Below are 11,405 nucleotides of genomic sequence, written 5' to 3'. Positions count from 1 at the left end.
TGAATCATTCCCACTTTCTGTGACATTGGGTGGTTGGAACAGAAATTCAAAATTCTTCCTGAACTAGTTGGTTTGGTGTACCAATTAGTCTTCAAATGGTTGTTGGATCTTTCAACCATGATATCTAGGAATGGAATACAACCATTCTGTTCCACTTCCATGGTGAACTGGATATTCTCTTCAAAGCTATTAAACAACTCCAAGACTCTGTTTAATTCCGTCTCAGGGACTGCAGCGATAGTATCATCTACGTACAATTTAATAAACGCAATGTTAGAATCTGAGTGCAATGTACAACGAGATTTTATCGGTTTACAACGATTATCTTGGTGACGCACGTTAGTTTTACTTTATTTTTGAATGTTTAGACTATTTTAATGTATTTAATTTTGTTTTGACTCAGATATTGTAGAAATGTTTTAGAGTATTGTTTTGAATTCCCGCGGCGGTGAATGTGGGAAACAAGGGCGCTTCATTCGCTTACTGTTTCCTCATTTATGTATATTTTGAGGTCGACTGCGGTCGACAGTTTATTTACATGTACAAGTCGGTTCTGTTAGCTGCGTTCTTTTTAATTAATAAATTTTTGAATTTTGTTAATTATTTATGAGTAGCTAATGAAGTGGTATAAGAAGATTTATATTGTTTACGCTTAAAAATTGAGGTAAATTTATTTGCTATTAATTGTATAATCTTGTTATATGTATTATGCGTTGTGTTTAAAATATTTTGTATTTATATGTATGTTTATAGACGCCTGAAGAAGGCCAAATAAAATGGTCGAAACGTTGCGGAATCAATGATTTGCGTTTATCAATAGTCCAAGTTCCTGTTAATTCCTGTTGTTTACTAATAAATATTTTCAGCATGAGAATAAATCAAAGATAATGTGTAAGGTTTAATATAATTTTTTTATCGACATATTTTACCGAAAAGATTATGAGAAGATTATAAAGTTATAGAAATTTTATTAGCTTACTGACAGCTACTAAATTTGGGGTTGCGCGAAAAACGAATTGAAATAATTTATTGTAAACGTGAACCAGGACCCACGGAGCGCTTATCCTGGAAGTCGAGAAATTTTGTTAGCGGACTGACAGCTACCGAATTCGGGGTTGCGCGAAAAACGAATTGAAATAATTTATTGTAAACATGAACCAGGAACCACGGAGCGCTTATCCTGGAAGTCGAGAAATTTTGTTAGCGGACTGACAGCTACCGAATTTGGGCTTGCGCGAAAAACGAATTGAAATAATTTGTTATAAACATGAACCAGTAACCACGGAGCGCTTATCCTGGAAGTCGAGTCTCAACGCGTAGCGGACCCGAAGCGCGGGATCGGGGAGGTTGAGAACCCGGTACTCGAAATACGTAGCGGACCCGAAGCGCGGGATCCGGGAGGTTGAGAACCCGGTACTCGAAATTTGCGGAGCGCGACTCTCATCCGTCCGCTCTACTGCGCGGTTGTTTCCAGACTGAGGAATTCGGCTAGCTGATTTTAAATTGGTGACGTCACTTTCTGAACATCCGACATCCAAACTTTGGTTTCGAACTTTGATACTATGTATGATGATGTATGATGTATGATGTATGATGTATGATGTATGATGTATGATGTATGATGATATGATATGATGTATAATGATTTTAGTTTTCACATTTCATACAAGAAATACACACTTTATCTTATCTGCCGATTCCAGACTCAAGCGGCTAGGCCCTTCGATGGTCAGCCGGTGACTAAATATATATCCTTCAGTTAACGGGTCAGCTGATAACGCTGCCGTTCTGCGACAGTTGGATGATGAAAAATTTTGCTCGTACCTTTAAAATGTATGTTAAAATACACTCGAAGTGTTAAGAAGCCTCGTTCCTTCTCTTCCTATCACCTTCTTAGGTCTTTAAATCACTACGCTGCGTTAAATACTGTCTCATGTACGGAGAATCCATTTCATCTTAATCAAAATTAGCGCATCCGTGATGTATTACAGTTGATCTGAATTTTTTTCCATCCGAACACTTTTCGAAAAACTATTCAGCTTCTCTACGAAACGTAGATACTTCACTTGCGACTAGCTAAAACAGCGTTTCGATTCTATGCCTACGAAAATCCAAGATCGAGAGAGAAAATGAAAAGTTGTTGGAATAATTGTGAATATCAATGTTTGGAGTACATGGAGGAGCAGGGGACAAAGAGGTCGAAGGTGGTTGGCGGTGCTCGGCGGTTGTTGCGGTGGTTGGCGGTGGACGCGGTGGTCGTCGGAGGCGGTTGGCGGTTTACGGGATTAGGCGTTTTTTCACGGTGATGATCGAGCTGATCGACATTTCTAAGTCGCAGTCGACAAGTAATCTTACGTGCTCACTTTGTACCAACTCTATCTCAAGCTTCCATACCGACACTACTTTGGCTGCTACGAATGTCGGTGCGAGCTCGTCTGGTAGAGTCGATAGAGCAGAACCCTCCTTCGCTGCCAGACCCACCTGAGTCCACTTGCCCGCCGAAAATTGGTCACAAAAATTTATCCAGGGGTATCCGAGTTTGTATCACTAGAAATCCGCACGAATCGCGGACTGTCTTACCAATAACCGATCACTAGCTGGCCGCTCTACTTACCTGCGGAGCCGAATACCCTTCGAATACAATTAAACACGTGCACCAACTGAAAAATTGCTTTCGAATAAATGTTCATCCTTTATTCTGACTTATTAGAATTTTTATAATTCCATTTCGTTTTCTCAAACCGCAAGAGACAGCTATACGAAGTTCCTCTAAGTGCAAGAGTTAAGACCATTCCGCTTGACGTTCGGCTTGTACGTAGGTTCCATAACGCAATTCTGTTCGGCAGTTGGACACTGGTCTCCTGAACCTGGAGGCTGGGGTGGAAGTACCTGACAGCAGGGATCACAGGGTTGACAGGGTGCCGGACAGCCGGAATCATAGGGATGTTGTGGAGATCGATCCCCGTCCTCGGGTTGGGAGCATTGAGCGGGAGGCGGATTGGGGGCGCAGCAAGGATCACAGGGTACGGCGTACGGCTGGCAGGGGGGGATGCAGACTGGTTTGCAGTCGGCTTCGCACACGTACTGCATCTCGAAGGGTAGATCGTTTCTGATAGTCAGGCATTTGCCTTGGATAAGGTAGCAGTAGGCAAGTGCCAGGACCGGATTGCCGCTGTAGGGAAGGTCGTGTGGCCTCGGGATGTGGGGAGCAACGTCGATGTGGGTATACTTCAGGGGGGAGCAGCTGCAGGCACCATGCTAGAAATATTTTCACTTATTAATTTGTGCACGCGTCAGAATTGTAACAGGGAAAGTTGTGTTATCGGTTTGATCGCTTATTACCGGCTGAAAGGGATTTTCGGTTATATACCCTCCTAATGTTCTCGCCATGGAAGTCATTTTCTGACTACTTTCCACAACGTCAACTCATGCAGGAATTGTATTTTGAGACTTTATCGACTTTCCCGTTTTAACTCTTACTTGCTACGTAGGAACGTAAGACCACCTAAAGCTTCTTTCCCCTAAATTTTAGGTACCCAAACGGCTCATCGTCGGCTAAAATATAAGCCCTTAATATTCAAAAATAAAAAAAAATGTATTTTTTTTTTGTAGAAAAAGACATTTAGCTAATTTTTTTTCGATTGCATTTTGTATTTAGTGTACTTATATTTAATGTTTGACGGTATTAACTACATCATACTTTGAAGTAAGCTTTCGTTATGTTCGGAAGAAAATTTCAATTAAAAATTGTTACCAAATTATTTTTACAGTAGTTTCTTCGCTGGTGTGTGAGGCACCCTAGTCTGAGAGGTACGTAATTCTACAGAAGTGTGGCAAGTAAAGGGTTAACTCCGAACAAAGTTCATCGACTCTTGTTAAAGTTGGAGGTTACTTTCGTGATAGTTTATATATTACGACTTACATACCTATAAAGGATTTCGAATGGTTTGTGGGTATCATTATTAAGACTCTATACTTTCAAATAGCTGGTGGTCCTTTGATGTTTTTGTTCAGCTGATTTAGAAGATACGTGGTAAAACTTTTGATTGTAAAAACGACGAGATGAGAGTCAGACGATGAATGTGATTTCGTCTGCAATCAAATACTATGCACGATTTGCTTTTGCATCGGCTTCCTTATATTTTAAAATTTACATAAAAAAATTAAAAACTAACGGTTTTCAGAAGCCCTTGGAAGTGTTCATGTCATGGAAGTATGTAATTTTCAACCAGATTCTGTGTCTAAAATAGGTTGAAATAATTGCATCTAATTCAAGGGCAGCAGGTATCGAGAAATTTCGAATTTTGTCTTTTTTTTTTTGTTTTCTGTTACTACAATCTTTTCTAAACATTTTGGCGCAAGAAGAACTAAAAAATTCGCAAAAGTGAACTCAGGGAGATTAGTAAGGCTTTGACTGTTGAAAATGAGCTAAACAATCAATTCCCGTTTAGGAATAATTGAAAGAACATTAGGCAATTTTTGTTATTTCTAAGTTGCTTGTAACATTTTTACCAATGAAAATCAGTAGTACACGTAAACGGAATTTTAATAATGAAGCAAGATATTGAGCATTGAAGACAACCGTGCGTTCAGGTGTAATAAACGCGTCTTTCTCTAAATAACGTTTGTCATTAGTTTTGCCACGATGGTTAAGAAACGATTTAAAACAACGCCATGATTTTTTTTTAAATGAATGTACACCAAATGTTTCGAACAAATGTTATTCATTTTTCGATGTTTTTCAAATTCTAGCCACCATTTTTTAAATTAATTTTTTTTTTTAATTCTAGGTTCAGTCAGTAAAGAAACATCCCCCCTGAGGAGAACGGCGCCTAAAAATTGCCGAAAACTCTAAGCGTTTACTCAAAATCATGGCAATAAGGGAGCAGCGCATGAGACGCTTAGTCTTCTTTATCCGCCCATGTCCTCCGTAAATACTTACATTTCTTAAGCTTTATTCACTGAATTTTATAGCCAAGACTCCAATAAAAACGTTGTAAAAAAGAAAATGTGTGTATGTTGTTTCAGTTCTTCGTAAATGCTGTTTGAATTGTATCCCATTTTTGGCCTATTTTCGCTGCCTACTCTCCTTAAATTCATGAATTTCGCAACCCATAATTGATTTTCTTTTCACATAATAAATGATACGTTGATGATGTTATCAGTTCTTACTTTCAACCCCAGTCGCAGTATTTTTTTTTTATTTGCTTGCTTAAGGCTTGTAATTGTATCTACTTCGGTATTATTTAAAACTAGGCGATGAATAACCGATTGTGTTGATTCATGATAAATTTAACAATTTCGAATAAATAGCTGCGAGTTTTCAAACTCGACAGAAAAGTTGGTTTTACTAGCTTTTGCGGAGATCGTCTGATGAAAATTGTTGAAAGAGAAACGACGCTGTATATATAACAGTGAACACTTCAGCAAGTAGAATATATTTGTTCAGCTCTAATTAAACTCTAGACACGAATGCACATGTTCCGGCAGAAGGCAAAAATTAATGTAATTGCGAGCACAAATACATTCACAATACTCAGAGTACTCTTAATGAATACTTAATGAATCTGACTCAACGATAATATAAAAACGCCAAAGTGAAAGTCGATTACTTTGGTCACCTTCAAAAGAAAAAAAAAAGAATTCGTGCAATGAATTAACTGAGTGAAATTTGACGCGTCGCATGAAATTTAAAATTCCGCTCCTCATCCGCGAAAATCGCGAATGCCCGGTAAACTTATGAACTTTCAGAATTTTAATTTAGTCAACCACTTAAAGTTTTTACTTCTACTCTCGATTCTTATATTTTCATTCGTGCAAAAATTTTCAATTCGGTAATACCCATTCACCACCCTGCAGTAACGGAAAAAGGACGTGGATAAAAAAAAATCTACGCTGCATCGTGTTATCCCGTTTATAAAAATTTAATCTCAATATCTAAATCAATTATGGTAATAAGTAAAGTCACCTCAAAAAAATAAAAAATTATTTTAAAGAACAATAAATTCTCTGGTAAATGTTCTAAACAAACTATTAACAGTGCAAGAAATTAAGTCACTATGTTCTTAAATTTAATGAACAATCAGATTTTGATAAATCCATGTTATTGACACAACGAATTTCCTCACTAACAAGATGTAGCAGAGTCCAGTAGAATTAGCCCCTTTGATGTATTTTAGGGTAATACAAGTATTTACCTGAAGGAAAAATTATACAGTACATATACCGCAAGGCGTTCCAACAATCATGAACATGCAATCAGCTTCATACACTTAGTTAGCCAGAGTTACACAAAGATGCGAAGTAAAATCGCTCTGGAAAAGTACATCGAACTGTCAAGCTGAAAGAAATATATTTTCTTCCGTCTGAACCTGAGCTGATAATTGGTGAAACGCCTGATAAATAAATCTGACATAAAATGTATCTCCAAATTGGACAACAGATAGTAAAACCCACATAAATCTTGATCCCAGGAAAGCACACACTGTATGGGTCACGTGCTCGTCGGATTGGAAATCTGGTAATTGCGATTGCCATGAAATATACATTTCCTGCGAACGACTACGCGAGATTTTGTAAAATGCATGAGCTTCTATGGGCACGTGAACACACTGATCACGTGACCGGAGAATGAAAGGAAATGGAAGGGGAGCATTAGTAGGGTGGATGTAGACTGTGGTGGGTCTGGAATCAGGATGGTTTAGGGAGTTCGTTACGTACGGCATATCTTTTCCGAGAATGGATGATGCAAACGATCCAGCTGAAATGAATAACGTAAATAAGATAGATGATATAGAGGCCGGTGTGAAATAATTAACGGCACTAAGGCAGGGGCGAAGATTTGAAGAATCAAACTAGGGATTTGGAAATATACGGAAGGATATGAGTAAGGTACTAGATTTCCATCAATAAAAATGTACACCAGGCTATCAGCTCTTCGAACTTTTGATGGAATCTCTGCAAAAGAACAAAAAAAAAAGCAGTCTAGTTTGATCGTATTATTTCTCAGGACTCTTTAGGTCAACTCCGTTGTCTGACTCATCTTCCGGAGAATTGAACAAGAATTTTTTAGCCAGTGCCAATATCGGAGCACCAGTCGGATGGCTGGGGAGGTCACCTGCACTCGCAGCAACATCTAGGTGAGTATACTTCAGCGGTTTTTCCGACGCAGTTCCATGCTAAAAGCCAACGCGAAATTGCATTCCATTTAAGAACGATGACTTCGTGATTAACAATACTAGTAAAATGAAATCAATTACGCATGGTCTCACCTTGTCCAACCCGGAGGTCATAATCAAGAAGGCACCTGGGCCCTGGTGGCCTCTTTCGATTTTTACGCTTGGTTTATTTTCGGCCTGGAGAACATCGTCACCCTCCGCTCGTCCCTCGTGAAACTGGAAGTCTTCTCTTCGAAACCGTGATATCTCGAACGGATCCCCCATTGTATCACCTGATGCCTGTAACTTTTCAGCATTGCTGACCAGCCTTGCAACGGCGTTATCCATGGCGATCTGTACGGTATCGAAAAAACAGACTGAAATAAATCAACTGACGACGTAGTATTCTGAATTAAAAAATTTCATAGAAAAGAGACAATTCATGCGTTATTTCAAACTCCCATTCATCAATGATTACAATAAATTTATGTTCGACTCGCACCACAGGTACACTGAGAATGAGTTGTATATTGAAGTGGTAAATTTTATCGAACCGTGTATACTTCTATCAATACTGCATGCCTTAGAAAATTTGATCCCAAAGTAGTGATCACTTTCTCATGAATAATGCTTCGTGTAAATCGTCTAATTCAGTCAGCTATATTAGAAATAGAAACCCTTGTATTGATTCTGACACATTCGAGATCACCGGTTTCGTGCTTTGCCACTTGTTTAAAATGGGAAACAGACGTCATCGGTAGCCTTGAATGGCTCAGAATCAGTCTGAGGCTCCGCAGAAAGAAGGATGAAAGAGAAAAAATCAAAACGGAAGAAAAAAGTGAACTATGTATGATGTACCGAGTATCCTTTCCCTGCCGATAGAACTGCGTGTCCGGTGAGGGTAGCAACGGTGAGAATGTGCGGATTGACGGAACACAGAGCCATTTCTTTAATGTGGCAGAGTGCGTCTGCCATTGCCATGCGTCCTTCAGCATCTGTGTTTCCTACGCGAACTCTTACTCCGGATTTTGCGGTGACGACCTCATCAGCTACGTAGGAATTTTCACCGACACTATTCCTGACGACGCAAAGTGCAGCGACGACCTTCACCGTCGGTGGTTGGAGCAGATTTACAACCTACATATAATAAAGGAAGAATTGATTCTCTGGTTAGTTTTTTGTCTTGACGATCCAAGCCGTGGTGTGTGCCACACTTACGATGAGCATCTGACAGAATTATTTTATGATTAGTAATTTGCTAATAAATTACTGAGTTAGTTCATAGTCACTAAAAGCCAGTAAGACGCAAAATTTCTTCACTAGCTGAGTATTTCTCTAGACTAAATTAAACGACTTGTTTTCGGTTAATTACTTTCGATTGAATCTCGTCTAGCGCTTTAACGAGCACAAGGACTTGAGAGTAATTCAACAAGATTGAACACTGCTTATTTGTCGGTATCATGCATACGGTGACGATCCTTTTTCGTTACACTTCCAGTTCAGTTAAGTAATCAATATTCAATCGACGGTTTATGAGCGTACTAGTTATACTTGTCACTTGCTTTACATTAATAAAAGTTGAGTAGAAATGCCAATTTTATCACGATTGTTGAATCAACCGTCAAATCAGGATGCGAGAGAAAGGTTTTATACTCGTATTTTTCTACTGTAAATATCCAGTCTTTGTACCGTACTTGTACATCCGTGTAATGTGTTACAGTTCAGAGGTCCATGAGAATTGATTTATAATGGTGGAAACAACAGAAATCTGATTGTATTGCACTGTCTCATGTTGCAGAACGATCTCGCTGCAGCAGGAGGCAAGTGTTTGGATCACGATCCCCATGACAAAGATACTTTTCATTTCAAGAGCAAGGTGACTAAGAACTGGATTTATCGCATGCAGATATGCATATAGAAGTACCCAATTCTAACCGACATTGCACGTGTGTGAGTTACAGTATATTACAGCGATGAGAATGCAAATGTCGCACTATCAGATTGTCGAAGCTAGCAGTCGTATCAAAGTAGGGTTCCACGTACCAACTTCTACGACAAGACCACACATATCAAGGGGTGCAGCACCGAGGCTATCAATATTGTGCTGCCTGTAAACAATACGTATAATGTAACGAAAACAAAGCGACGAACCTGCATAAAACCGGCACATGCAGCTGCTCCGCATTTATCTCTTGACATGCCAGACATGGAACCGCCGAATTTGATGTCGGTTCCTCCGGTGTCGTAGGTGACCCCCTTGCCGACGAGCAGAAGCGTCTCCAAGACACAGGCGGGATTCGGTGGCTCATAGGTCAGGAATACGATTCTGCCAGCGTGTCTGGGGATCACCGAAGCTGCTCTGTTCACACATGCAAACAGAGGATATTCCCGAAGCAGGGTATCCTGGTCGCATATTACTTGGACTGATACGTTGGACCCGCAGAAGAGCTCGGCTATGTATTCCTCCACCCTCGGCGGTGACATGCGCTCCGGATCTGCGCCACCTGCAGGATTCAGAATATGTAAATTGTTCCCAAATATTCCATTCAGATGCAGACAACACATACTGCGAGAATAACCAACAGCCGCAAGGAAATTTATTGAGAAGAATACGTCACTTTTGATCTTACTATATCGTATTTATAATACATTTCCAAGGAATCTGGTGTAAGATATAATAACAGATTTGCAATAGATAATTGGTGATTGTTCTATGGAACGCTTAGTGCTGCCTTTTGTAAACAGATTTTGGAAAAAGATTCGCTGTAGTAGCTTTATCACGTGTTCATTTTCTACTGCGTTAGTTGTGGGTTTCAACTTCGAATGAATTTTACACTGCACTGTCATTCTCGTATCATCATGCAAAGACATGGAAATTGTATGAAGGACAGGTATCGGAACAAATCATCTTGTCCGATTAAAAGAATTTGAATCGTCGAGTTCAATTTATTTCTCTCTACGAATTAATCTTATATCGTAAACCATCTTAAAGCTGGACAAGCAAGGGTTGTTGACCAAGCATTGACGGGTGGCTGTGACCGTGAACCTGTGGATTATTGATTTTACCTTTGAGTGAAAAATCGCTGTGCCTATTGTGTAGTGAAACGTTAGTTTCTTTTCCACAACATTGCTTATGGGAAAACGTGTGCCATTAAAATTTCCATTTCAAAGTTGGTATGTCCGCTTAAGGGCTTGTACGATGTGACTCCTAGTCATTTCGTGTTTTGGTTTGGTACTGACAACCTGATCCAGCCATTCCGAAAAATTTAGCTGGGTTTTGTGAGTTGTGCAGTTCTAAACTACGTTTTGTAAACAACTTTTGCTTTATCGTTACCAAAATACGAGTAAAATATTCGTGATTTAACAATGAGATTTACCCGTCCACATAATATTATATACAATATATTTCTCCGTAGAACGGTCGAGAATCCTTCAGATTTTTGTGAAAAATTCTTTGGAGTAACTTGCGGAGTGTATTTTTAAACGTACATTAAAAATAATGGAACTGACGAAACAAGAGTAAACCCGGGTAGATTTCAGGAAGTATAATTACAGACGGCTTACAGAGTTTTCAATTGGGGTGCAGCAGACTGCACCAGTACCCATTGAAACAAATCCATGTAGCTACTCTGCGATTTCATCTCTGAAAATGGAATAAAGAAACACTGGGTGTAATGTAGTGTGGCAAATCCATGACGCTCTATGAGTAGAATGGAAACCAGGGTTGATTTTTATAACGACTTCTCGGACGAAAGAAACATTTTTAATGGTACCAATCCCTGCTTTGGCTGCTTATAGTTTAAACCAGTTACCGTGACGGCGTGTCAATAGAAATTGCCAATATTTACGTAAATCAACCAACATTCATTGATACGATAGAAATACCAATGAAAGAAACTGTTTGAGGACTCAAATACAAACTTCCATTAAAAGGAAACACATGGTTTCTGTTTTGAATACGCGAAGAAACGCTTTTACAATTTTATTGTATTTTAGACGATAAGAAAGTTTAGTCGCCGCGATATTGGTACAAAGTTTGCTATGTTAAATTTCAATGCCCGCATTACCTATACTCAACGAAATACGCCATCAAAGTGATAACATTAGGATCAGAATGAAACATTCAGAGTGCTAGTTTCAACCGAATTAAAATTGGCGAGGTTGACCTCGTTAAGATGGCATGGGAGACCCTATATATTCTAATTAGTTCCATACGGATGTGTGAGTCAAACGCCACATTTTTTTCCC

At 39.2% G+C, this 11,405-nt stretch overlaps 2 protein-coding genes across 3 annotated transcripts in view; both read right to left on the bottom strand.

Moving 5' to 3' along the window:
* Positions 1 to 2,149: 2,149 nt before the first annotated feature.
* LOC124292608 lies at positions 2,150 to 5,375 on the bottom strand. Its single transcript, XM_046729741.1, has 2 exons — positions 3,343 to 5,375; positions 2,150 to 3,258 (listed from the first exon to the last, which is right to left on the bottom strand). The coding sequence occupies exons 1-2, from the start codon at positions 3,397 to 3,399 to the stop codon at positions 2,770 to 2,772; spliced, it is 546 nt and encodes a 181-aa protein (XP_046585697.1). The 5' UTR covers positions 3,400 to 5,375; the 3' UTR covers positions 2,150 to 2,769.
* A 525-nt stretch (positions 5,376 to 5,900) lies between these two features.
* LOC107221984 (putative aminopeptidase W07G4.4) overlaps positions 5,901 to 11,405 on the bottom strand; it is a 47,727-nt gene continuing 42,222 nt past the window's right edge. For both annotated transcript variants that reach the window (XM_015661176.2, XM_046729732.1), the window contains 4 exons: positions 9,309 to 9,661; positions 8,016 to 8,294; positions 7,272 to 7,511; positions 5,901 to 7,178 (listed from right to left, as the gene is read on the bottom strand). In XM_015661176.2, coding sequence (XP_015516662.2) covers positions 6,999 to 7,178; positions 7,272 to 7,511; positions 8,016 to 8,294; positions 9,309 to 9,661 — 1,052 coding nt within the window. In that variant the 3' untranslated portion in view covers positions 5,901 to 6,998. The remainder of the gene's footprint in view (positions 7,179 to 7,271; positions 7,512 to 8,015; positions 8,295 to 9,308; positions 9,662 to 11,405) is intronic.

This window comes from Neodiprion lecontei, chromosome 1 (assembly GCF_021901455.1).
Source record: "Neodiprion lecontei isolate iyNeoLeco1 chromosome 1, iyNeoLeco1.1, whole genome shotgun sequence".
NCBI lineage: Eukaryota > Metazoa > Arthropoda > Insecta > Hymenoptera > Diprionidae > Neodiprion > Neodiprion lecontei.
The sequence above is the reverse complement of the archived record's forward strand: the minus strand, read 5'-3'. Positions and strand labels throughout refer to the sequence as shown.